This window comes from Myotis brandtii, unplaced genomic scaffold (genome assembly GCF_000412655.1).
Source record: "Myotis brandtii unplaced genomic scaffold, ASM41265v1 scaffold122, whole genome shotgun sequence".
In the NCBI taxonomy this organism is placed as follows: Eukaryota; Metazoa; Chordata; class Mammalia; order Chiroptera; family Vespertilionidae; genus Myotis; species Myotis brandtii.
Window position 1 is genome coordinate 424,707 of NW_005354255.1, and position 26,129 is coordinate 450,835.

The following is a 26,129-nucleotide window of genomic DNA, read 5'->3' on the forward strand; positions in this document are numbered from 1 at the left end:
CGCCTCCCAGGGCTTCTGCAGAAGGCAGGCTCCACAGGGCCCAGGCTGGCACCTGACCTGAGGCAGAATCTTGGAGGACGTTCTGGCTTGGGATGGGCCCTGTGTTGGCACTGGCATGGATTTTACAACAGCAGCCATTGTGGGGCTCACTGCTGGTTGACCCAGGTTCTCACTAGCCAGGTGGATCCCAGGAGGCATTGCTTTCCACACACCACCAAGGTCACAGCCAGGTGGGAGAGGGGGCCGAGCCACACAGGTCTCAAACAGTAAGCTTATGAGGTTCCTGGCTTCTCATTAGATGTGAGAGAAAAAGTGGGCTTCAGTCCTTAGCTTGCCAGGCCCCACCAAGCACTGTGCCTGTTTCCTCTCTTGCAGGGTGGGAACTTGATCAGGTTGTAGAGAGTACCAATTGAGGGGTGAGAGAGGCAGGCTCTGTTAATTTGGGGCACAGACTCTACACGTGGATGGTATTTCCACAGCAACATACTTGCTCTTGTTGGGCCCAAAGGTGTATATAAACCTGAGCAGAACTGAAGTGTTGGTGTGGTGGCCTTCCCTATGCACAGGGCATCTCTGGGCACAGGCCCCTCTCCCCAGAGAGTGTCCTGGCCCCTGAGCATCCTCAGGCAGCCCCTAGAAAAGGCTGTACCTTGCACCCAAAGGTGGGTGCTTGTAACCCATACATGGCTCCCAGCTCTGCCTGTGGACCATTCAGGTCTTCTCTCTGCTAGGCCATGGTCATGCCTCCCGGGAGCCCCACACTCAGCACTGTACCCTTTCTTTGTTGTTGTTGCTGGGTTGACATATGGCTTCTTTGGTTTTCACACTTTTCCTTTATTTATTTATTTATTATTAAAAAATATATTTTATTGACTTTTTACAGAGAGGAAGGGAGAGGAATAGAGAGTTAGAAACATCGATGAGAGAGAAACACCCATCAGCTGCCTCCTGCACACTCCCTACTGGGGATGTGCCCACAACCAAGGTACATGCCCTTGACCAGAATTGAACCCGGAATCCTTCAGTCCGCAGGCTGACGCTCTATCCACTGAGCCAAACCGGTTAGGGTGCACTTTTCCTTTTTTTAAAAAATAGATTAGAGAGAGGAAGGGAGGGAGAGATAGAAACATCAATGATGAGAGAGAATCATCGACCGGCTGCCTCCTGCATGCCCCCTTCTGGGGATCAAGCCCACAACCCAAGCATGTGCCCTGGCCTGGGATTGAACCATGACCACCTGGTTCATGGGTCTACGCTCAACCACTGAGCACACCAGCTGGGCCCACTTTTCCTTTTGTCATCTTCTCATCCATTTGTACTGGTTCTAAAACTGAGACTTGGAGAGCAGGGACATGGGGGGCAATTCACCACCACCTGAGGGATTTGAGCTGAGAGCTCCAAAATGGGGCGGGTAGGGAGATAGGTAGCCTGGTAGTTCCTCCAAGGCCTCCCCAGTACCTGAGCACAGGATGGCCGGGTAAACCTGGCCCTGAGTGGGGGACCAGAGGAGCTGTGTGGAGGGCTTGGGAAAACTGAGTCCTGGATTCCCAGTATAGGTGAGGAGGTGACACTCCCGGGGGGCCTGGGCGAGGATGCAGGGGTTCCTCCCTCAGGGAGCCGCTGCCTTCAGTGCCTGCACTGAGGGGGCCGTCTGGCCCCGTGACCTCAGCCCGGAAGGTGTGGTTTTAGGCTTCAGCTCCCCTCAGTGCACCAGCAGAGCGTCTCACGTCAGGCAGTCAACTCACTTCCCTCTCTGGCAGCCACCGGATTTGTGAACGTCCTATTTTCCCATAATCAAAAGAAGTGAAACTGCCCCGTGAAATAGAGTGGAACGCCCAGAACACCTAGGGCAGACAGGGTCTTTTCCTTATGAAGTCGTTAGCAGAAGCTGGAGGGCAGCCCTTGCCTCTCCTGTGAGGTCCCCTAGAGGATGGTGCACCACAGAGGACAGCCAGCAGGTCCAGGTGGTGACAGTCCCAGGTCAGCCCCACACACCAGCCCTGCTTCCTTCTTGCCCTCCCCCTTCCTGTCCCCCTTCCTGTCCCCTCTCCCCCCTGTACTGATCTCCTTTCTTACCTGTGCTGTTTCCTTCTTAGACTCCCTGGCTTTAGCCAAGTTGAGAACCACCGACTTCCCTCTAACTCTTGGTGGGGAGGCGGGGAGGATACGAACAGGCTAGGCCTGGCCTGGAGTTCTGCTCAGTCCCCATGGAGGGACGACACATGTGGAGAAAGTAATAGTGGTCAGAGGTGAAGGCAGTGTGGTTGCCCAGTGCTTACTGTTTGCCAGGCACACTCCTGAACACACATGCAGGAGGCCACAGAAGCCGGCACATGGTCCCGTGAGTGCCTATCTGTCACCCCATTTCACAGAGAAAAACAGGCCCAGTGAAGCCGCTTACCCATGACCCAGGACCACATAGGTAGAAGGTGGCGGGCCTGCCCTTGCATGTCAGTGACCTGGCTGCTCCCTTAGACTGAGCCGCTGGGTGTCCTCAAGAGCCCTGGGAGGGGTTTTCATGTGTGAGCAGAAACTGCTGCCAGCCATTAGGAAATGGAGTGAGTGTGTCTGTGTATGTGCCACGTGTGCATGAGTGTCTGATTGTTTTTTTTTTTCATGGCTAATCCTCACCCGAGGATATTTTTTCAATTAATTTTTAGAGAGAGAGTTGGGGGGGGAGAAACATTGATGTGAGGGAGACACATCCATTGGTTGACTCCTGCATGTGCCCCAACCAGGGCCAGGGATCGAACCTGTGACCCTTTGGCACACAGGGAATGCTCTAACCACTGAGAAACATAGGCCAGGGCAAGTATCTGTGATTAAGCATGAGAAATTAAACATGTCACACACTGCTGTTCAGGGTTGTGTGTGATTAAGCATGCCAGAGTGCTGTTCAGATGTGTGTGCCCACACATGTCCATGAGAAATGACTTCCAGGCAGCATAACATTTGGCCGGAGCAAGGCAAGCCTCTCCTTCCCTCAGCTCTTGTCAAACATGACACTTACCGTGTTCGTTCAGCCATGGGACCTCCTCTCCACCACAGACCTGCTCGCCTCTCAGCAGCCTCCCCCCGCCCGCTCCGGAGCATGCATTTTGAGGGATTTGCCATACCCAGTGACCCCTGAGATTCCTACTGAGAGAAGGAGCGTGTGGATTGGAGTGTGTGCTCGGTCACCGTCTTGCCATTGGCTGCTGTGTTCAGCATCTCTGGGAAGCTATCATGCACATCCTGACCCCGTGATCTCCCACCGGCAGTGGACGTGGCATGGCTGGAAGGCATCCTGGGGCCTCCTCCTCTGAGACTCATTCTTTTACCTTCTGTTTCCCAGCTGGTCAGCGAGAAGGTCGGAGGGGCTGAAGGGACCAAGCTTGACGATGACTTCAAAGAGATGGAGAAGGTAATGGGAAGAGTGGTGTGCCCTGTCTAATGTCTGGCACCATTTACCGAGTCCCTCATGAGGCCCAGCTCTGACATCTAGGATGAGGCTTATCAGGATGGACTAGAGGCATCAGGTGTCCCTTAGCCCTGGGCAGGCAACAGTGGGGACATGGTGTAATGAACAACAGGGAGGCCAGGCAGCCCTCACAGCGGCATGTAGTTCTTATGTGGGCTCCGAGGCAGGCAGGGATTGGGGAGCAGGGCAAGGGTTATTCAGGGGCCCCTGGTTTGGCCTTGGGTGCCCCCGTGATTTTGAAACCATGCATGTTGCCTCTTTACAGAAGGTGGATGTTACCAGCAAGGCTGTGGTGGAAGTGCTGGCCAGAACCATCGAATACCTGCAGCCCAACCCAGGTAGGGGCACCAGCTAGCTGCAAGTTCTTCCGGTTACCACAGCATGAAGAAGGAACGTAAGGGATCACAAAACTAAAATGTCATGGGGTAGGTGGGTTTTAGGCATGGCTGGGTCCAGGTACCTAAAGGATGTCCTTGGGGTCATGTATTTCCTTTCTGCTTCATCTGGCAGCTCTCATTCCTTGTGTCAATCCCAACCTTAAATCACCTTTGCAGCTAACAGTCCCAGCAGAAAAGAGCACCTCCCAACCGACACCCCAACCGATTCATTGGGTCAATTTGAATTGGGTGTTCATCCTAGTTTGTCAGGCACCAGCCACATGCTCGCCTTTGGAACATGAAGTGGGGTCTCTTAGGATGAGAGGGAAGTGGGGACCTTCCCTCAAGGAATATCCAAATGCTAGTTCCTATAGCAGGAGGCAGTGGGCGTGGAACAGGCACCAAACCCAGGCGTCTCCATTCAAGGCCTGTGCCAGGGACAGACCCAAGTGGGCAGAGGTAGCAGCATATCCATGTCTGGGATGCCCGTACCTGCCACCACCACTTCTTTAGCGTGTGCTGCTCCACCACGCCACTGAGGGGAGGGTCCCGGTCAGAGCCATGCTCCAGGATGAGGAGGCCCTGGGGCTCCTGAAGAGCCATCGCCTCTCCTGCCCACGGCCCATGATCCTCTGTGGCCAAGAAGAACAGAGTAGGGCAGGTCTGCTCAGGGGCCTCTCAACAGGCATGGCAACCAAGTGCCTTGGGCCAAGGGAGTACTTTAGAAATACGTGGGCCTTGGGGAAGAGCAGGAGCACCCAGGGCAGCGGCAGTGCTAGCTGAGCACAGGCCTGGTGGCTCCTGGAGAAACCACCCACATGCCCACCCGGCCCATTCTTTTCCAGCCTCACGGGCCAAGCTGACGATGCTCAACACGGTATCCAAGATCCGTGGGCAGGTGAAGAATCCTGGCTACCCGCAGTCGGAGGGCCTGCTGGGCGAGTGCATGATTCGTCACGGGAAGGAGCTGGGTGGCGAGTCCAACTTCGGTGAGGGCCGCCGTGACGGCCTCAGCAGGTTGCATGGGCAGGCGGCCAGGCTGAGGGAGGGAAGGCCAGAGCCTCCCCACACCGGTGAGCAGGAGGGCACTTCCCTCCCATAGCTCCAGAATCTTCTCTAGTGCTGGCTGGTCCCATGGGGGGAGGGAGAATCCCAGCACCACCTAAAGTGTTAAGGCTGAGGGAAGGCCTCCCCCTCACGCCACCGCGTTCAGGGCAAATCTGGTCCCTTCTGAGAGTGTAGAGGGGCAGGTTGCTTGACACTTGTCATTACCAGCCCCAGGCCACTGGCTCAGGAACAGACGTGATGGTCTGTTGCTCTGATTTCTGGTCAGTCCTTGGCTGTGGGGTCATTTTAAAAGTTGGGGGTGTCTTGGCCCCACAGGCATCCTGTGATGGCTTCTTCCCCCACCCCCCACCCCCACAGGCGACGCCCTGCTGGATGCAGGGGAGTCCATGAAGTGCCTGGCAGAGGTGAAGGACTCCTTGGACATAGAGGTCAAGCAGAACTTCATCGATCCCCTGCAGAACCTGTGCGACAAAGACCTGAAGGAGATCCAGGTATGCCTTGATGCCCTGTCCCTCATGCCCACCCCCTATAGCCCTCAGGGGTCCCACATGGCTCCCTCACTCAGTGAGCCTCTTCCCATCCTGGGCCCCTCTCGGCTCACCTCCGTGCATACTTGCTGTGAGCAGGGCTGCAGGGCATTGGGGGCCCTGCAATGTGACCCTCGCCCTGCCCCCAGCACCACTTGAAGAAGCTAGAGGGCCGCCGCCTGGACTTTGACTATAAGAAGAAGCGGCAGGGCAAGATCCCCGATGAGGAGCTGCGCCAGGCCCTGGAGAAGTTCGAAGAGTCCAAGGAGGTGGCTGAGACCAGCATGCACAACCTCCTGGAGACTGATGTACGTCCATGGGCCCAGGGACTACCCTTGCTTGGGAAACCCCTGAAACCAATGCCAGCATCCAAGGGCTCAGTGCCGGTTTAGGAGGTGAAGGAAATGAAGGGGGAGCAAGGAGCAGAGGTGGGCAGCAACTGGCACCCTGAGGCTTTCGGTGTTTTGGGCCCTTCACCCTTCTCCAGCTGCAGCTCTAAGGTCAGCCGGGCCCCAGTGCCTGGAGCAGTCTGGGAAGGCTCCTTGCAGGAAGTGGCCTGGAGATGAGAGTTAGAGGACAGCCCCCTCTTCAGCTCTGGCTGGTTGCTTGCAGATTGAGCAGGTGAGCCAGCTCTCTGCCCTGGTGGATGCCCAGCTGGAATACCACCGGCAGGCCGTGCAGATCCTGGACGAGCTGGCCAGCAAGCTTAAGCGAAGGTGAGCCCCTTCCCTTCTGTGCTGGCCAGGAAAGGCCCAGTGGCTGTGGGGTCCTGGGCTGGCAGCTGGCTTTTCATAATCTCTGGGCTGTGGGGATCCCACAAGGGAGTAGGACCTCCTCGGGCTTGTCCTGTCCCGAAGGAGAGGGTGGAGTGGCCGTGGGACAGGAGACAACCTGAGGGGGATGGGAGGCAGGTTACCCAGGGCAGACCCTAGGAGCCCTTCCTCCACTGCCAGTCTCCTTCGTTGGCAGTGGTTCCCTGGTGGGGCCACTTGGCAACCTGAAAAATGCCCTAGTCTGGGGATCTGGCCCAGGGGGTCCCCCAGGATTCCCCTGTGTGTTGTGTCCATCTCACAGCCTCCCCAGGGTCCCACTGCTCATGTGGCAGCAGCAAAAACAGGGGGGGGTGGGGAGGGGCGGTGTTGTTCTCTGGCCTTGACACCCTGGCTCATGATGCAGGCTCTGTGTCTGCTCACACCTCCGCCTTCACTTGCAGGATGCGGGAAGCCTCTTCGCGCCCCAAGCGTGAATACAAGCCCAAGCCCCGGGAGAGCTTTGACCTTGGAGAGCCTGAGCAGTCCAACAGCACCTGCATCACACAACGCAGTCCCGCAGGAACACAGCAACACAGCAACACAGTCATGAACGAAACCTCTCGACCTGCTCCCCTCACCCGGGGTTGGGGGGTGCCGAGTCTGACCAGGAGGCCTCCCAGGTCCTCAGAGGTCGATCCTCTCAGAGAGCTTTGATTGGAGAGCCTGAGCAGTCCAACGGGGGCTTCCCGGCCCCCAAGATCTCAGGTAAGGCTCTGGAGGGGCCGTGCTTTCCCAGGGCCTCAGAGACCGGCCCCTTGTGGGGCAGCCCCAGCTTGCTGCCCCATCCCAGCCCTCTGCAAAAGGGGCCCGAGATGGGACCAGGCCCCACCTCAGCACTCTCAGCCCACCTGTGTGCTTTGTTTGCAAGCAGCTTCATCATCTTTCCGATCTTCCGACAAGCCCATCCGGACCCCCAGCAGGAGCATGCGTGAGTGTCCCCGCCTCGGTTTATAACAGTGCCTTCCAGTCTATCCTGCGAGGGTCTCTCTGCCTCCCCCGATCTGGTAGAAGCGCACACCTGTTGGGGTTTCTTCAGACCCGCAAGCAGGGAAGGAGCCGAGTTCTTGCCTCTGTGGCCTCAGCCTTCCCGTGGGAAACAGGCTGCTGTGAGCGTCCAGGGCACCCTGAGGGCGGTGGGCTCTGGGCATCCTAATGCCACTGTGCGCCCCCAGCTCCTCCCAGGAGCATTGTGGTAACCACTCACAGAACCCTTTCCATCCTTTGTGTGTCACTTGCTCCTTATTCCCAACAACCCCGGGGAGCCAGAGGAAGAGCGGCTCTCCTTAGGGGAAACTGAGGCACAGCGAGGCAGCAGGTGGGGTTTGAGCTGGACGCCCAGACCTTACACCCATACCCTGCCCACCCCCAGCGCCGCTGGACCAGCCAAGCTGCAAGGCACTCTATGACTTTGAGCCCGAGAACGACCAGGGGCCCAGTCCCCTAAGGACAGGCCCTGTCCTCAGCTGCAGGGTGCTGAGCCCTACACACCCATGCGCACCCTACCCCTGACCAAGCACATGGACCATTTCTGGCACAAGCTGCCACCACCAGCTACAGACACAGACACAGACACACCATACACGGGACCATGGGAGCCCCCAGCTTCCTCTCTGCTGAAGGTCAAGCACAAAGGCTTTGATGAGTGAATGTTGCCAGACCCCTGGCTGCTCGGGAGGGTCACAGGGCCTCCCCCATCCCAAGCTGGCTGCCCTCCCCCTGTTGACAGTATCCCCAGCTGTCTCCTCCAGACCAAGGTAGGCAGCTGCTCAGACCAGCAGGGCCCTGGCCCTGCATCCGCTTCGCCTCTTGTCTAATCTGAAATCGGCCTCGGGGGACCTCGGGCCTGGTTCACATTCCCTTCCCCAGTGACCCTGCACAGCCCCCATGACACCAGGCTCTGCTCGTCCCCAAGGCCCCCCCACCATCATGAGTGGGTGAGACACAGGCATCCGGACCAAGACAAGCAGCATAGCCTTGGTCAGTCTAGGGCAGAAAAAAATTTAATCCTGATTTTTTTTTTTTTTAAGAAGTATTAAACGTCTCTTTCTACAGTCTCTTGCCTGGTTGTGGTGTGGGGCAGGCCTTCTCTTCACCGGGACATCCACAGCCCTCCCAAGGGGTCTCTGGTCAGGACAGGGCCTACACAGCTGCCCCCTACCCACTCTTGGAGTGGGCACCGGCCCCATAGCAAGCCCAGGAAGGGTGGTTGTCATTCACCCTTCAGTGGCATGGGAGGTATGTCCCCAAGACTCCCCTCCCCACAGCCCCAGGAAGGGACAGGCTGGGGTTGGGTCCAGCACTGTCCACACACTCGGCTGCATGAGTGCTCCCCTGCCAGACAGCAGCCTGTGCCCAGCAGCAAGTGCTAGGAGGCCCCCCTCAGGGTGAGACACAGGCCTGGCTGTTTGCTTCTCTCCTTTATTCTGTGAGCACCTGCATCAAACAACGCAGTCCCACAGGAACACAGCAACACAGTCGCGAATGAAATCTCTCGACCTGCTCCCCTCACCCGGGGTTGGGGGGTGCCGAGTCTGACCAGGAGGCCTCCCAGGTCCTCCGAGGTCGATCCTCTCAGTTCCCTTGCTTAAGGACGCTGTACACCTGCTCCAGCACATGGCACAGGCCCTGGTCCTTGGGCATCCTGCTGGCCAGGGAGATCTGAAACAAGCAGGCCTGGCGCCTCAGGACTATGTCCGGCAGGCCTGGCCTGGCCTCGCCCCCAAGGCCCAAGCGCTGCCACATGGCAGAGGGGCTCGCCTACCCACGGTACACAGTGGTATCCCTAAAGCAATGCTTTCTTTTTAACAAAAGGGATGTTGAGTAACAAGACCCAGCTGACTAATGTTTGGGGTGGGGGGGTCATCTGCACTTTACAAATCCTGCTGTCACTCCAGCCTGGATCCCACTCGCCACATGCTGAGAGCCACCCAGCAGCCCCGTGCCTGGCTAGGAGGTGACCAGGAACAACTTTAAGCCCTGGTTACTGTTTTCTTTAAAAGTCTGAACAGCTGGCCTGTGTGCTCAATGGTTAGAACATCAGCCTGGGCACCAAAGGGTCTCGGGTTCAATTTCTGGTCAAAGGCAGGTGCCTGGGTTGCAGGTTTGATCCATGGCCCCAGGTTGGGGTGCGTGTGGGAGGCAACCAACCGATGTGTCTCTTTCACATCCATGTTTCTCTCCACCCCCTCCCTTCCACTAAAAATCAATGGGAAAAATATCCTCAGGTGAGGATTAGCAAAAAATAAAAGTTTGAACAAAACAAGCAAAAGTGTGAAACTTTCTCTATGCAAAGCAGAGTTGAGAATATCTAAGGATGACTTTCAAACAGGAAATAAATCAGACACACACCGGAGGCCAATAAATGCCTAATTTAAATGTCCCACTACCTGGGGAGCCAGTGTGCACGTTCACAACACCAGCAGCTCTTAAGACTCTAAACCAGATCAGAACCCTGCACACCCTCTGTGAGTGGACGCAGAGGGAAGTAGGGCCCAGCGCAGCTTCAGCGGGGCTGTCCCAGGGTCTGGGAGTCTACAGGACTTTAACGTTTCATCTCCACTTTGATGGTGATTCCCACCCCCACCCTCGTGATAAAACAAGGCTTTTTGGCACTGTTCATTTCCAGCTGGAATACTTTTGTAGAGAACAAGTTAGGGAATCCCTTTCTCAAGCTGCCCATGGGTGTATTCTTGGGTGCTCCCCAAGAGCTGTCTTTCTACAGGAGGGGTTCACATGGGACTTGGGGTAAGAAGTCTTACCTTGAGCTTGTCAAGGTAGGTGTGCTCCTGGTTCCAGGGCTCCTGGAACCTCACCAGGTCCGGGGCGCCCTTGTAGAACTCCACCAGCAGCATCTACAGGACAGGGGGTGGTTGGGACCCCTCGCTCCCGCCTCCCACGCCAGGCACTGGGATCCAGCAGTGAGCAGGACGGCGCTGCCGCTACCTGTCACCTATCGTGAAGGCTTCCAGGCTAATGCAACCAGCAGACAACACCGCTCACCAAGGAAGTCCACGGAGGAGCCCACCCAGTAGACAGGAGGGAGCTCAGGAAGAGGGAACTGCCCGAGAGGCTGAGGGAGGCACGCCGAACGTGGTATCACACAGGCCTGACAGCCCCCTGCTTTAGCCTCACTAATACCCTGAAACCACAGGTGTCATGAACTAGCTCCGTTTTTTAAATGCCTGTTGAGCCACAGGCATAAACCATCCTGCTGACACCTGGAGTCCTCCACGTGTCTCCCCTTGGGGAGGAGCGGCAGGTGCAGAGGCCCGAGATGGGAGCATCCCTGGTGTGTCCAGAACAACTCGGAGGCCTGGGGGGTGAGGGAGGTGCTGCAAGGACCTGGGACTGCGTGCTAAGAGACACCGGTGGTTATCTCCAGAAGAGGGACCTGACCAGGGCCCTGGTGGCACATTCAGCCACGGCTGCCTGAGTCAGACCTTGTCCTGTAGGCCCAGCTAGGCCCTTTCAGACCCGGCCCGCCCCATGAGGAGGGCTGCACCCACCTCACCTGGGAGTGAGCTCACCATCTCATGGAGGATGTCATTTGTCAGGAAGCTGTCCTGGACGTAAGCCATCTCCACGTCCATGGGGATACCGTAGTCACTAGGCCTTTGCTGGCAGGGACACCGGCCAGTCACCACCAGCCGCCCCAAGCCTCCCACCCCATGACACATCCAGCATGTTGACCCTTGGCCTCCCCCAGGAGCTCCACCTACCTCAGGGGGTGGCATCACCCAGAACGGGGAGATCTTGGACTCTGGGCCCTGGTTGCCAGAGTAGTAAGGGGCTATGGGAAGAGAGTGAGAGCGGGGCTGGGCCTGGGGGGCTCATGGTCCAGGAATCACACACACACACCTACCCCAGGGGGCACTTACAGCAGAGCAGGGCGAGGCAGGGCTGGAAGCCATTGCTGGAGCCCTGCAGCCGCAGCTGGTAGTCCATCTGCGTGTCGATGTCCTGCAGCGATGGCAGCGCCGGGCTGTGTGGGTGGCTGTGGTACCAGCCCACCAAGGACAGGCCCCGCAGAAGCAGGCTCTGATAGATCTGGGGACAGAGGCAGGGCTGGAGAGGGCGGGGAGCTGGGCCCCTACCAGCCTTGGTGTGCTCCTGACTCCCATCCAGCTCCACGTGAGAGCAGCACATAATGAGTATCTGCTGTGTACCAGGACTGCGCCCGCGCCCACCCTAACAAGTCCGGTTGGGGGATGGTCAACAAGAACATAAAAAAGATGCACCTGTCATGAAACAAAGGCGAAAAGTGATTTTCCCTGCTGTGTCCCAACTCCTGCAACAACGCCTGCCACACAGTAGATGCTCAATAAACAGTTAAGGAGGTGGATATGCATGCATTTGAGCAGGCACAGGCATTCCTGAATGCCTGCAGCAAGTGGAGGCAAGCAGGGGCAGAAAGAGAACGGTTCTCGCTGAATCAACATCCATTCACTTATCCCTGAGAGACACAAGAAGGTGGGTGTAGAGCGCTGAGCACGGAGCCAGGTGCATACTAAGACCCATTAGGAAAACATCAAGAATGGCAGCCTGATGGGGGTGGTTCAGTGGTTGAGCATCGACCTATGAACCAGGAGGTCATGGTTCCATGTGTCCTGACCTGGTTGCTGGCTTGATTCCCAGTGGAGGTTTGCAGGAGGCAGCCAATCAATGATTCTCATCATTGATGTTTCTATCTCTCTCTCTCTTTCCATCTCTCTAGCTCTTCCTCTCTGAAATAAATAAAAATATATTTATAAATAAATAAAATGGCAGTTAAGCCCTGCTGGTTTGGTTCAGTGGTTAGAGTGTCCGCCCATGGACCAAAGGGTCTCAGGTTCGATTCCCAATCAAGGGCACATAGGTTAAGGCAGTGGTTCTCAACCTTGGCTGCACATTAGAATCACCTGCGAATCTTTTTAAAATCCTGATTTCTGGTTTTAAAAAAATAAATAAATAAAAATAAAATAAAATCCTGATTTCTGGGCCTCATGAGGTACACGTACCTCCATTGGAAGGCAACCAATCGGTGTGTCTCTCTCACATCGGTGTTTCTCTCTCTTTCTCTCTTCCCCCCTCCTCCCTCTTCCACTCTCTCTAGAAATCAATGAAAAAAATATTGAGTGAGGATTAAAAAAACAAACAAATATTAAAATGTATCCAGCCCTTACTAGGTGTCAGCTGGGGCAAGGGCTCACACATGCTCATTTGCACATTTTTTGAGCACTGACTTTGCCAGCTGCAAGAACAGCTGTGTGCACCCATCCCACCTCAGAATGCCCCATCCAGTGTGTCCCCTCACCTCCTCTTCAATAGTGGCCCCGGTATCCACGTCCCCCAACCGGCTGCGACAGGGAAAGGCTCTCAGCACCGTGAGCACTGCACAGAGTGGGGAGAGAAGGCGTGAATATTGGCCCGGCCCCCAATATCCCCCTGCCCACTAGGCCCCAATTACCCACTCTGGCTGTTGATGTCCCAGCGGCCCCCCAGGTACCCCACAACCTCGCTGCGAGTTAGGTGGCTGTGGAAGTCCTGGGAAGAGGTACATGAGAAGACATAGTCAGGCTACACCCGGCCCAGTCCATCCTGGGAGTCCAGGGTCCTTGTAATGGGCAGGGGCCAGCCCTCCCACCTCCTCCTTCACCCAAACATTGACTGAGAAGCTATGAGCAGACAAGGTACCCACGCACATAGAGCTGACATTCCAGGGACCCCATCTGCCTCCAGAGCACCCCAGCCCTCTGCCCAGACCTGGGAGCCCCTGACCCACAAGGCACACACCAGCAGGAACAGCACGTTGCTGGAGATGGCCACATTGAACGGCTGGAACTTGTTGATGGCTGCGAAGGATGTTACTTCCACCAGGGTATGGGGGTTCCTGCAGAAGCCCGAGGGTCCCACAGCTTCAGGAACCCCTAGGCTGGCTCCTCAGCCCTCCCCCCAGCCAGCTCTGAGGATCTGAGGCCTTGCCCCCGCCTTACTCCTCCATCCACCCCAGCAAGAGCTCGTGTAAACTGGGGTTCGTGTGGGGGACATGGACATATCTGACCTGGCAGAGTCGCGACTGCCCAACATGCAGTACCGCACTGGCACCCGGATCTTGTTTTCCACTCGCTTCCCCAGGGGCGTGGCCTCTGCGGGGTTGGGGTAAGGCAAAAAGGCAGCGTCAGTCCCTCCCCAGCCTGGAACTGGACATCAAAGACAGGGCAACCCAAGAAGGAAAAAAACCTAGAGGCAGCCTTAACAATAAGGCAGCGGGACTGGGAAATCAGGCGGCAGGTTGATAAATTGGACGGAGATTTAAAATCAGATGAAGGGCCCAAATCAGGCGAGGACCTCAGAAGACCAGGTTGGGGAGAAGGTGGAATTTAGGCAGCAAGTTTAGAAATCAGACAACAGGGCAAAGAAATCCTATTGGGGAACAAGTAAAGTAGGCAGCATGGTGAAAAAATTGGGCAGCACATTAAGAAATTGGTCAGTGGAAAAAAAAAAAAGGAAAGAAATTGGTCAGTGGGAGCAAGAAATCCAGCATTAGGCGGTGAGAGTGAAATTAGTGGGCTGGGAAGTCAGCCAGGCATCTTGGAGGCACCGAGGAAAAGAAAGCCCATACCCGTCCACAGCCTCCTCCTGCACCTGAGCTCTGCATGTCGCCCACCCTGCCTCCTCCCCTCGCTCACGCCTCTCACCAGGGTGGGCAGGTTCTGAGGGGCCCTTTGGAGGTGGTCTTCGACTTTTCTCCTCTGCTGAGACCCCTGCCAGAACCTCCTCCTCCTCTTCCTCCATCAGCAGCTCCTCCTCCTCCCCTTCACTGGCTGGGCTCTGGCGGGGTGGGGGTGACAGCAGCGGGACCCTCAGCTGGGTGCACTCCACCCTCCCCCACCCTCCCCAAGTCCCACCCAGACTGCTGGCCTGCCTGACCCTTAGGTCCTTGCCGTTGCCTCAGATGTCCGCTAGAGGGAGGGAGTGAGCAGAGGCGGCCTAAGGCTCTGGCCTGCTCAGACCTGAGCTCCTTCATGTGGCTGACTCACAGGTTCGAATCCTGAACAAGCTGTGTGACTTTAGCGCCCTAACCTATCTGAGCTCTATGGTCACCTGTAAAACCGCACAATGACCTCTAGCCCGATAGGGCTGGCGTCAGGGTGAAACAAGTTAATGTGTGCAAAGAATTTAGCATATGCTCAGGTGCTCCATTGAGCAAGCACGCACTTTGCATGGATTATGTTACTTAATTCTCTCAATAACCTCTCTTCTTGCTCTCTCCTAAACCTCCCTCGCCAAGGTGACTTCTGTGTGTCCAAACCCAACAGTCACATTTCATTCTCTGTCCTCCTCCCCCTCCCAGCAGCATCGGACCCAGCTGGTACCCCATCCTCCTGGGAACTTCTCAGGGATCCTGAACTCACCCAGCTTCCCTGTCCCCCTCCAGGGTCCCCTCAGCCTTCCCATCTCTCCCTTGTTGCCTAGGGCTGGATCCCGGGGCTTCTTCCCTCAGGAAAGCCTGGTCTACTCTCAGGACTCCAATCCTGCCCATGCCCCAACGATACCCACAGACCTGTCTACATCCTGGAGTTCTCCTGCGCTCCAGACTCAGGGTCCGCTGTCCGTCAACATCACCATGCAGGGGGTGCTCCCACTCAATACAGCCATGATGCACCCGACCAGCCCCCCAAACCTACTCCTCCCAAATCCCGGCATCTCCAATGACAGCAACCCCATCTACCCACTTGCTCAGAACAAAACTCTTAACACCAACATTTAATCCATCAGCAAATCCCATCAGATCCACTTTCAAAATTAGTCAGAACCTGACCACGTCTCCATCTCAATGGCTGGGCTGGTCCGCCCCACCATCGCCCACCTGGACCAGCATCCGAGTCAGTCTACGCCAAAAACTGAGGTCTCCCAGACAAGAAGGAATTCTGCCTCAAGACTGCAGCACCAACTACTGTCTGAGTTTCCAGCCTGCCAGGGGCCCCACAGATTTAAGACTTGCCAGCCAGATATGTACACACATACTTAAGCGACCTAAATTCATCTAATACACATGGTACTGCTATTACCATTTCCATTTTACATATGACGAAGTCTAAGGCTTAATCTGGGAGGCCGAAGGACGCACCTCATCGGCGACAGCTGCAGGCACGTGGAGCTGGTGTCGCCGGAGCCAGGCGGCCTTGTACTTGTCCAGTTTCTGGCCCTTGTACTTGACGGAGGCCCAGCCACAACCCGACTTCTTGGCCGGGTTCACCAGCTTCTTGCAGTGGGTGGCCCAGGCACTGGGTGAGTTGAACACCTGCCCTGTTTCCTGCCACACGATCCTCCCGTCTGGCTGCAGGTCCCCCATGAACTTCTTCCCCTGCAGCGACAGTGGGCTGGCTGGGCCCAGGACCTGGTACCCACCAGTCCTCCTCCAGGAAGTCCTCCCTGACCCAGTGCTGCTCCCAGGGCTCAGCACCCACTTCCCACTTCAGCACCCCTTCCAGGAAGCTTTCCATCTTAGGTGCCTCCCTGTACTTATTGTGTCCACTGCCACAGTCCTGACCAGCTTGGATCAAAACCACCCAAGTATGTGTCTATCCCCCTTCCCCTCACTGTGAACCCCCAAAGGGCAGGGACAGGGTCTGTCATGATCACTGCTGTGTCCCTAATACCTAACATGCTGGTACACAGCAGGTGCTCAATTCACAAACTGTACCATTCACAAACCAAACAACAATAGTAATACGAGCAAACACAAAGCACTTACTGTGTAGCAGACACCTTGCTGAGCGCTTTATTCATTTAATTCTCACACAACCCCATGGGAGGGGGGAAAAGTCCCATTTTACAAGTAAGGAGACTAGAATAGTAGGATACTGAGAGGTTGAGCGAGGTCACACAGCCAAGAAAGCAGTGGTATCCTCGCTGAGCCCCAATTTCTCCTTTGTAGAATGGGGTGTTTGATGAACGGTGGCCTTCTGGGCTCGTGCTGGGTCTGGATGTTCCGTGCCTCAGTTTCCCCTCCCCATTCCCAGGCTCTGCCTGCTGCAAGGCAGCTCTGGGCCTCAGTTTCCCTTCTTGCCCCTGCTGGGATGGGCTGGGGAGCTGGGGGGTGCTCACCAAGTAGTAGATAGACAGCACCCCGGCGCCGGGCTCCAGCTGCGCGTCTTTGAGGAGCACCCGCAGGGTGACCGCGCGCCTGGTGGGTTAATTTCCATTTTTCGGGTGGGCCCTCGGCTGATTGATTACACTATTGGACCAGAGTGGAGGACGCCAATCAATTATCTTCAACCAATAAACAGGTGTGTGACCTACTCTAGCCAATCAGTGTTAAACCGCTGCGTCCGCCCAACTCCGATTGAGCCAATGGGCAGCTGTCGCTCTCGGCCAATTTCCAGGAACCCTCAGCCTCACTTATCCAACCAGTTGTAGGGTTGGTACTCAGCCAGCCAATCAGCTCCGGGATCAAAAAAACTGCACGGGGGGGGGGACCCTCCGCGCAGGCGGACCGGTGGGCGGAGCCGGGCAGGGGGTGCATCGGCTGCAGTCCTGTCCTTTGTCCCAGGTCCCTTCACTCCAAAGCGCAGTGCCACCTCCCAGCGCCAGATCTCGCCTCCGAATCTTCCCAGCCCTTGGCAGGGCTAAAAGCCCGGGGTCGGGGATCCCCCATTGGGTTTACCCGGACCCCAGTCTGGAAGAGGGGAGAGGAAATTGGGGGCGGGGAAGGAGGTGTCCAGCCAGGGTGGTGTGGAATCAAGACTGGACGTGACTCAAATCCTGCTACCACTGCGCACTTCTGAGACTTTGGCCAAGTGGCTCCACTCTCTGTGTCCCCGTGGGGATAATAGTAATTCCACTTAAGGTTTAAGGATCAGGGCTTGACAGATAGTAAGAGAGGGATAAATGTGAATTATTATTCTTTTTTTTGTCCAGCCCAAGCTTCCTTTTGGAGTCCCCCCAAACCCCCACCGCGGGTCCAGCCGCCAATCATCGCCCTGCTCCCTAAAGTCTAGCTTCAGTTTACTCCTCCATGTCCTTGCACACTTTCCCTTCAACTATCTTCCAAAACCTAGGACCCATTGCTATCACCTTGGGCCTCAGGCCTCCATACTAACCCCCAATACTGTCCATTTTCCACCCTGGCCTCAGAGGGATCTTTCTAAAATGAAAAGATGGTCACCTCCCTTCCCAGCTCTAAATCCTTCAATGACTCCCCATTGCCTTTGATAAATAAAATTAAAACTAACTGCTACGACTTTATTAACCACTTATGGCACCCTTTATGGCAGTCTTGTTATCAGCTTTATTAGACAATTCAAGATGAATCGATGGCCCAGGGTCACAGAGCTTTCCAGCGGATTCCAAAGGCTATTCTTTGCTATGTGTATAAAGTCCAAGCAGCCTCACCCTATAACTATTAAGGACACTGAGTGTGCAATTTTAAAACACTCAAAAAAGAAATTTCCAGCCCTGGCCAGGTTGCTCAGTTGGTTAGAGCTTCATTCCAATGTGCCAAGGTTGCAGGTTCAATCCCCGGTCAGGGCACATACAAGAAGCAACTGGTGAAAGCATAAATAAGTGGAACAACAAATCTCTCTCTCTTTCTCTTTCTCTCTCTCTCTCTCTCTCTCAAAATCAATAAAAAAATTCTTTTAAATCTCCGGGTCCAGATAATTTTTCTACCAAAGGTTCAAAGAAGAATCAACACCACTTTTATATGACCTCTTCCAGAAAATTGAAGGAGGGAACACTTCACTCCCCAATTCATTAGATGAAACCAGCATCATGACCAGGATACCAAAACCAGGTAAGGATGGCCCAAAGACAGAATACTACAGACCATATCCTTCATGAACAGGGACAGAAAAATCCTTAGCAAAGTATTAGGAACTAGAATTCAGCAACGTATAGAAAGAATCAGGCACCATGTCCATGTGGTGCTTGGGAACACTTCACTTCCCAATTCATTAGATGAAACCAGCATCATTACCAGGATACCAAAACCAGGTAAGGATGGCCCAAAGACAGAATATTACAGACCATATCCTTCATGAACAGGGACAGAAAAATCCTTAGCAAAGTATTAGGAACTAGAATTCAGCAACGTATAGAAAGAATCAGGCACCATGTCCATGTGGTGCTTATTCCAGGGAAGCAAGGTAGGTTCAGTATTCAAAAACAAATGTTATCCATCATCTTTAACAGGCTGTGGTGGGCAGAATAATGGTTCCCTAAAGATGTCCCTCTCCCAGTCCCTAGAATCTGTGAATATGTGAGGTTACATGGCAAAGGGAATTTGAGGTTGCAGATGGAATTACAGTTGATCAGCTGACTTTAAAATAGGGAAGTTTTCCCATTGTAATCACAAGGGTCCTTAAAAGTGGAAGAGAGAGTCAGGGAGAGGAGACAGTGGAAGAAGTTAGGAATGATCAGATGAAGTGAGGATTTTACCTGCGTTGCTGGCTTTGTAGATGAGAAAGGGGAGCATGAGCCAAGGAATGTGGGGAATCTCTAGAAGCTGGAAAAAGGCAAGGGAAACATTCATCCTTTCGGCCTCCAACAAGGAATGTAGCCCCACCAATACCTTGATTTTAGCTTCGGGAGATCCATGTAGGATTTCCAATTAAATGTGAGATAATACATTCGTGTTGCTTTAAGCCCCTAAGTGTGCTGTAAACTGTCACAGCAGCCATAGGAAACAAATGCAATGGCTGAAGAAGAAAAGTTGCACAATCATAGCAACAGATGCAGAAAAAGCACTTAACAAAATTCTACCCCAACTTATAATAAAAACTCTTAGCAAACTAGGACAAAGGGAGACCACCTCAACTTAGTGGAGAACATCTACAAACTTCAATGAACATTGTACTTAATGGTTAAAGACGAAATGCTTTCCCCTTAAGAATGAAAACATGCCGTAACGGGTTTGGCTGAGTGGATAGAGCGTCGGCCTGTGGACTGAAAGGTCCCAGGTTCAATTCTGGTCAAGGGCATGTACCTTGGTTGCGGGCACATCCCCAGTAGGGGGTGTGCAGGAGGCAGCTGATAGATGTTTCTCTCTCATCGATGTTTCTAACTCTCTATCCCTCTCCCTTCCTCTCTATAAAAAAATCACTATGGCAGGTGCTTAGCATCCATTATCTTCACCTTAAATTAGTAACAAAACAAACCAACAAAAAAAGAATAAAAACATGTCGCCCTGGCTGGTTTGGCTCAGTGGATAGAGCGTTGGCCTGCGGCCTGAAGTATCCCAGGTTCGATTCAGGTCAAGGGCCCATGCCAGGGTTGCAGGCTCAGTCCCCAGCAGGGGTCGGGCAGAAGGCAGCCAATCAATGATTCTCTCTCATGATTGATGTTTCTATCTTTCCCTTCCTCTCTGAAATCAATTTTAAAAAATAAAAAGAATGGAAAGATGTCCACTGTCACCATTTTTTTTCAACATAGTATTGAAAGTTCTAGCCAGTACAATAAGGCAGAAAACAGAAATAAAAGCAGTACAGGTTAGAAAGGAAATTCTCTCTCATGATTGATGTTTCTATCTTTCCCTTCCTCTCTGAAATCAATTTTTAAAATTAAAAAAAAGAATGGAAAGATGTCCACTGTCACCATTTTTTTTTCCAACATAGTACTGAAAGTTCTAGCCAGTACAATAAGGCAGAAAACATAAATAAAAGCAGTACAGGTTAGAAAGGAAGAAATAAAAATTAGCCTAATTTGCAGATGACATGATGATACAATGTACAAAATCCCAAGAACTCTACAACAAATGCCTCTCAATTAATAAATGAGCAAGTTCAGCAAGGTTGTAGGATACAAGATCAACACACAAAAATCAACTGCATGTCTGTATACTCGCAATGAATATGTGAAAATTGGAATTAAAAATTCGAAGGACAGGCCCTAGCCAAGTAGCTCAGTTGGTTAGAACATTGTCCCAATACGCCAAGGCTGTGGGTTTGATCCCCAGTGAGGGCACGTACAAGAATCAACTAATGAATGCATAAATAAGTGGAACAATAGATCTATGTTTCTTTCTCTCTCCCTCTTTCCTCTCTCTCTTAAAAAAAAAAAAAATATAGGGATCGTGCTCTGGCCAGAATGCTAAGTGGTTACTGCATCAACCGTGCACTTGAAGGGTGGCAAGTTCAATTTCTGGTCAAGGGCACGTTTCTGGGTTGCAGGTTCAATCCCTGGCCCCCACTGGGTCGCATGCAGGGGGCAACCAATTGATGTCTCTCTCTCTCTCTCTCTCTCTCTCTCTCGCCTTCTCTCTCTCTCTCCCTCCCCCCTCCCTCCCTTCCACTCTCTCTAAAAATCAATGGAAAAATGGGTAAAGGATTAACCAAAAATAAAAAATACACAGCTCAAAAAAAAAAGTTTTCTGGGGGGCTGTAAATAGGTACAGGACTTGTATGCTGAAAACTACACAAGTGATGAAAGAATCAAAAATTTAAATAAATGAAGAGGCAGACCATGCCCATGGACTAGAAGTCTCGCCATAATAAAGATGCCTTGTCTCCGCCAACTGGTGTACAAGTTTAGTGCAATTCCTGTGAGAAACCCAGCAAGATCTGGGGCTAGATCTAGGCACGATCCTTCTAAGGTCCAGTCAGCCTAACGGGCATTTCAGGCCTTCGTGTTATGTTCCCGTTGTCAACTCTCTCATTACATCCCCTAACCAACTGGGCGCCACACTCCCTCCTTCCTCTCACTTCCAGGCCTTTGCTGAAGCAGGTCCCTCCTCCTGGTGTACAATCACCCAGTCTCTGCTCCACACGGAAACCCTCCCGTGGCTTCCTCCCCGTCCCATGAGTCCAGCACGGCCTCCCTGCTCTCTGACCCCTGGGAGAGGCCGGAGAGTCCGGGATTTCCCTAGGATCATTGGACCTGCCCAGGCCCGCCCCGCCCTGCCCAGCACTGGCAGGGGAGGGAACCCGGGAGCTGACAGAAGAGAGGAAATTCCCTTGGAACCTGTTCCTCTGCTTCCTGGCCCCGCTTGTGCGCTGGAGGGAAGGCCAGGCCAGAGGCCCAGCCTGCCATGGCCTCGGCCCTGGGCCCACCCCGGGCCCCCAAGCCCAAGTGCGCCCTGCCCTCACACTACCATGAGAGCTTTCTGGAGAAGAAGGGACCCCGTGACAGGGTAAGGTGGGGCAGGGAAGCTGTCCCTGCTGGGCTGCCTGGCAACTGAGGCACCTCTCTGAGCCTCGATCCCATCTTGCCACCTGGCCAAGGAGGGCGGGGTGGGTGCTGGATGGGGCAGGGCAGGGGCTGGCGGCTAGGAAGGGTTCTGTCCATCTGTCCGTCTGTCTGTCTCTCTGACTCTTATTTGATCTCTTTCTTTGTCTCTCCCAGCCTGTATCCGTCTGTGTCTCTCTGGGTCTCAGTCGCTGTTTCTGTCTGTCAGATTACAAACAGGATCAGGACTTCCTCGAGGAAATGAGGAATTAAATTAATTGGTTCCCCTTTTCCCCAGCCCTGAACTTTGTGAACCTCAGCTGCCGGGGACAGGGTTAGGACAGGTGTGTGTGGGGACAGGGTTAGGACAGGTGTGTGTGGGGGACAGGGTTAGGACAGGTATATGTGGGGACAGGGTTAGGACAGGTGTATGTGGGGACAGGGTTAGGACAGGTGTGTGTGGGCACAGTAAGAGCTGGTGGCAGCCACGTTCAGCAGGACAGATACTGCGGGCCAATGTGCACGTACATGGGTGTGTGTGTTTGTGTCTTGCTCAGAAACAAGCCCCGCCTCTTGGTTCCCACTAAGGCCCCATCTCTCCCTCCCCACTCCCTACATTCATTCAGCTTCTCCTAGAACCCAAACCAGCCACCCCTGCTTTCCCGGCACCGTCCTGACGTTGTCACTGCAGTTCCCTCCCCTCTTCTTGTGTCTCCACGAGCCCGAGTTCCCTCCTGCCTAGAGAGCACCAAGAGGCAGTCACCAATCACCGTGGTTAAGAAAGACCATGGGCCCCATGGGAGACCCAGGCTCACATCCATGCTCCACCCCTTTCTGACTCCCGGGCCTACGAGTGATTCTCCATCCTCGTGCCTCAGTTCCCTCGGTAATAAAATGGGGAGGATAGGGCCACAGACACATTTACAGGACAGGGGCAGCCCTTGGCCGGCCAAGGACTTGGCTCAGGATGAGCACTGGCTCTTTACATGAATTCACCCAGTTTTCACAACAGCCTCTGAGGCAGATACCATTAGTATCACCATTTTACAGGTGGGGAAACTGAGGCAGAGAGCGCTTAAATAACCTGCCCAATGACACACAGCTGGTACATGACAAAGCAAGTCTGACTATATGAAGTTCAATCACTTATTACTTTATTCCAAGTGCCTGGAACAGTGCCTGGCACAGAGTATGCCTTCAGTCGATGTTCGTTAAATGTATGACTGTATCTATGGATGGACGGATGGTTGAGTGAATAATAACTGTCAATAGGAGCACTATCCTCATTATCATTACAGACTAAAGCGATTCCTCCTTCAGGAAGCCTTCTCAGATTTTCCAGTTGGAGGGCTCCTCTCCTCCTCTGTGATCTCCTGGCCCAGGGTCTGTCCCTCTCCAGGGCCCGAGTTTTTCTTCCTGGAGGATCTCAGTGTCTGGGCTCTCTCTATCCTCTGGAACATGATATATTTAGAAAGAGAAGTCATGCCCCACTTAATATTTTGCCTGCAATAGAGCTGGTTGCTGCGGAGTAGTTGCTCATGGAATGTTTGGTGAAAAGACCCTAGAATCTTACAATCTGAACTGTATAGCCCCTTAGACATCCAGAGAGTTAGGGCATTTGGAGTTCAGAATCCTGAGGGGGAAGTGGGGGGATCCTGAATCTGCAGACCTCCTAGAGTCCAGAACCTTGTGAAATTCTGAGACTATGGAATATCTGAGGACCTGGCACCTAGGAGATGCCAATAAGTATTTGTGGGGTGGGTAAGGGGCCAGGGAGATGTATATGTATGTGTATGGGTGGGTGGGTGGATGGATCATCATAAATCCAAGTTAGCGCAACTGACTCCTAGAACAGCCCCCTCCATAAACTGAGGGACTGTTCTGGGTCCCCCATCCTATCAAGGTTCCCTTTGGTCATTTATCAGAGAATAACAGATCCCCAGAGGCTGGGCCATGAGAGAGGAGGGCCTCCCTAAGAAGGCAACATTTGTTCAAAGACCCAAAGCAGGTAACAAAGGAAACTATGTGAAGGTCTGGGGGGCAGAGTGTCCAGGCAGAGAGAACAGCCCCTGCAAAGGTCCTGAGGCAGAAACGGGTGGGTTGGAGGTGCCCAGCTGGCCAACTCACATCCTTCTCTTTCTCCCCCTCTGTTCCCCAGGATTACAAGAAGTTCTGGGCCGGCCTCCAGGGCCTCACTCTCTATTTCTACAAGAGCAATAGGGACTCCCAGGTAAGGATGCGAATGAGGGCTCAAGAGCTGGCCCATCCTTGACCCCAGGGACCAAGCAGAGGGTATGGGTGGCGTGGCCAAACCAGGGGGCCTGAGGGACCGCAGGTCTGGTGCTCAGACGCCTGCTTCTGTGCCCTCAGCACTTGGAGAAGATAGACCTCGGCGCCTCTGTGAAAGTCACAGATGAAGCTCCCTGCGGGAGCTCCCATGACCCTGGTATACATTTCAACCTCTTCATCCGGAACCAGGAGATCAAATTCAGGGTAGGTCTCTTGGGGGGTGGAGGTGGGGCTGGCGGGAGAACCTGCTTCCCCATCACACCCACCGTTAACACACACCAGCAAGGAGTCACACAGAGTCTAACGCTGGAGTGGTGATACTGGGCAAGTCACTTGATCTCTCCGGGCCTCAGTTTCCTCAACTGCAAAATGGGATAATATGTATAAAGTACCCAGAACAAGATACAATTCACAAAGGTCACCACTGCCATTATTCAGTCTGCCAACAAACATTAATGAGCACCTACTATGTACCAGACCCTCCTGTAGTTGCACAGCAGTGAACAGACAATTAAAAACCCCTGCCCCTGTGGAGTCTACAGTCTCGTGGTGGAGGCACACAATCAACTATATCAATGTGTAAAATATATGGACTGGCAGATGGCAGTGGATGCTAGAGAGACAAGTGCTAAAGTGAATGCAAAGGTCCTCAGACAGGACTATGCCTGGTGAGTTAGAGGAACAATGGCCGAAACAGAGTGAACGAGGGGGAGGGAGGGAGGAGGTGAAGGCTGGGAGGGGGCTGGGCAGGTCATGCACGGCCTTGTGGGCCACGGAGAGGACTTGCTTCTACCCTGAGGGGGGTGGGAGGCCTGGGAGGGTTTAAAGGATAAGGAGGTACATGATCTGAATTACTTTTTTTAATGTTGGTATAATAACATTCAAGAATAACAATCCACATTAAAGGACTTATATTCAGACATCACCCTAAATTAACCTGCCTTAACTCATTTAATCTTCAAAACGGCCCTTGGAAACATGAACTGTTCAGTTCCTCACTCCCATTTCACAGATGAATAGACTGAGCCTAATCAACAAGGACGTTTCCTTTCCTTCCCTCCAGGTGGAGAGCCTGGAGTCTCGGGAGATGTGGAAAGGCTTCATCCTGACAGTGGTGGAGGTCAGAGTGGTCCCCCCTGCCCCTCTCTCTCCTATTCCCCAGTAGTCCTCCTCAGAAATCCTTTTTCCTTTCCATTCTTCACTCCTCAAATAAGCCCCCAGAGCAGTAGTCGGCAAACTGCGGCCCCCTGAGTGTGGCTCTTCCGCAAAATACCACGTGCGGGCGCACACATATAGTGCGATTGAAACTTTATGGCCACGCTCAAGAGGCCAAAGTGCCGCATGTGGCTCGCGAGCCGCAGTTTGCCGACCACTGCCCTAGAGTCTCAAACAGGTCTCAAGCTGGCATTCTACAAACCCAATGTAGTCCATAAACATGTTTTGTTTTGCCAACGAAGTGCTAATTTAAAAGTCAGCTACCATCACTTAAAAACCAGGATTTTAGTCAACATTCCTAATTGCTATTTTACTCATTTGTTTCCTACCTGACCCCTGCAGCCTGTAGAGTGAGACTACATTCTAGCACCTGCTCTGTCCTCCTCCCCATCACTGAAGTCTCTCTCCCTGCCTCCTCTCAAAACCTCTTTGCCCTTGAAGGGGTAGGGCAGCTCTGGAGCCCCCAGACCCAGGTTCCCATCTTGGCTCTGTCCACACTCTGCCTTCTGTGACATGGGCACAGCTGCCCATCCCACAGCTGCCCTGATCGCCCCTCAGCTCCGTGTCCCGTCCAACCTCACTCTGCTGCCCGGACACCTGTACATGATGGCCGAGGCCTTGGCCAAAGAGGAGGCGCGTCGCGCGCTGGAGATGCCCTCGTGAGTGCCCCGCCTAGCAGAGGGGCTGCGGGCTGGGGGTGGTGTGAGTGGGGTCTCCGAGCGGGTCTTAAGTTGAATACAGGGCTGCATTGTGCTGCAGCGGGGATTCGGTTCGGACTTGGTGTTTGGGGGCTGGTCTGGGCCTACAGGGGCGGGTCTAGGTGCCTGGAGGACCGGACTGTGCGCCTCTGGAAACGGAACCGGGGGCTGGGGCAGAGCAGGGTCTCCTGGAGGAGGGGGTGAGGTTGGGTCTCCGGAGGCGGCGATTCTAGGTGCCCTGGGGAGGGTCAGGATCTCCGGGGGCGGGTCTAGGTGCCTGAAGGCGTGGCTGGTTGTCCGGGACCCCGGAACTAGCGGAGGGCGAGACCTGGTGTTGCAAGCGGGTTGTGAGCAGGCGGGGCTGCGTCCAGGGCTGGGGTACGTACGGGAGGGCGTCTGGGTCTCCGCGGGACAAGGCCTGTCCGGTGTGAGACGCGACCCTCCCCAGGTGCTTCATGAAGGTGAGCCGGCTGGAGGCGCAGCTGCTGCTGGAGCGCTACCCCGAGTGCGGGAACCTGCTGCTGCGACCCAGCGGGGAC

General features: G+C 54.1%; 3 protein-coding genes across 3 annotated transcripts in view; 2 read left to right on the forward strand and 1 right to left on the reverse strand.

Moving 5' to 3' along the window:
• Window positions 1–7,753, forward strand: part of SH3GL1 (SH3-domain GRB2-like 1) — a 50,054-nt gene extending 42,301 nt beyond the window's left edge. Inside the window, exons 2-11 of the mRNA XM_005858844.2 lie at window positions 3,335–3,403; window positions 3,726–3,798; window positions 4,683–4,826; window positions 5,263–5,396; window positions 5,582–5,740; window positions 6,045–6,148; window positions 6,646–6,710; window positions 6,899–6,949; window positions 7,116–7,172; window positions 7,614–7,753. Coding sequence (XP_005858906.1) covers window positions 3,335–3,403; window positions 3,726–3,798; window positions 4,683–4,826; window positions 5,263–5,396; window positions 5,582–5,740; window positions 6,045–6,148; window positions 6,646–6,710; window positions 6,899–6,949; window positions 7,116–7,172; window positions 7,614–7,753 — 996 coding nt within the window. The remainder of the gene's footprint in view (window positions 1–3,334; window positions 3,404–3,725; window positions 3,799–4,682; window positions 4,827–5,262; window positions 5,397–5,581; window positions 5,741–6,044; window positions 6,149–6,645; window positions 6,711–6,898; window positions 6,950–7,115; window positions 7,173–7,613) is intronic.
• An 895-nt stretch (window positions 7,754–8,648) lies between these two features.
• Window positions 8,649–16,414, reverse strand: MPND (MPN domain containing; the record flags this gene model as incomplete). Its single annotated transcript, XM_014533349.1, has 12 exons — window positions 8,649–8,902; window positions 10,003–10,095; window positions 10,771–10,860; window positions 10,963–11,033; window positions 11,122–11,290; window positions 12,537–12,613; window positions 12,694–12,766; window positions 13,016–13,112; window positions 13,284–13,368; window positions 13,921–14,053; window positions 15,354–15,590; window positions 16,334–16,414. Coding segments are annotated over 12 exons (1,293 nt in total), but the record flags the coding sequence as incomplete, so codon positions are not given.
• A 4,171-nt stretch (window positions 16,415–20,585) lies between these two features.
• Window positions 20,586–26,129, forward strand: part of STAP2 (signal transducing adaptor family member 2) — an 8,162-nt gene continuing 2,618 nt past the window's right edge. The window contains exons 1-6 of the mRNA XM_005858783.2: window positions 20,586–21,353; window positions 23,547–23,618; window positions 23,759–23,881; window positions 24,741–24,797; window positions 25,451–25,551; window positions 26,039–26,121. Coding sequence (XP_005858845.1) covers window positions 21,252–21,353; window positions 23,547–23,618; window positions 23,759–23,881; window positions 24,741–24,797; window positions 25,451–25,551; window positions 26,039–26,121 — 538 coding nt within the window. The 5' untranslated portion in view covers window positions 20,586–21,251. The remainder of the gene's footprint in view (window positions 21,354–23,546; window positions 23,619–23,758; window positions 23,882–24,740; window positions 24,798–25,450; window positions 25,552–26,038; window positions 26,122–26,129) is intronic.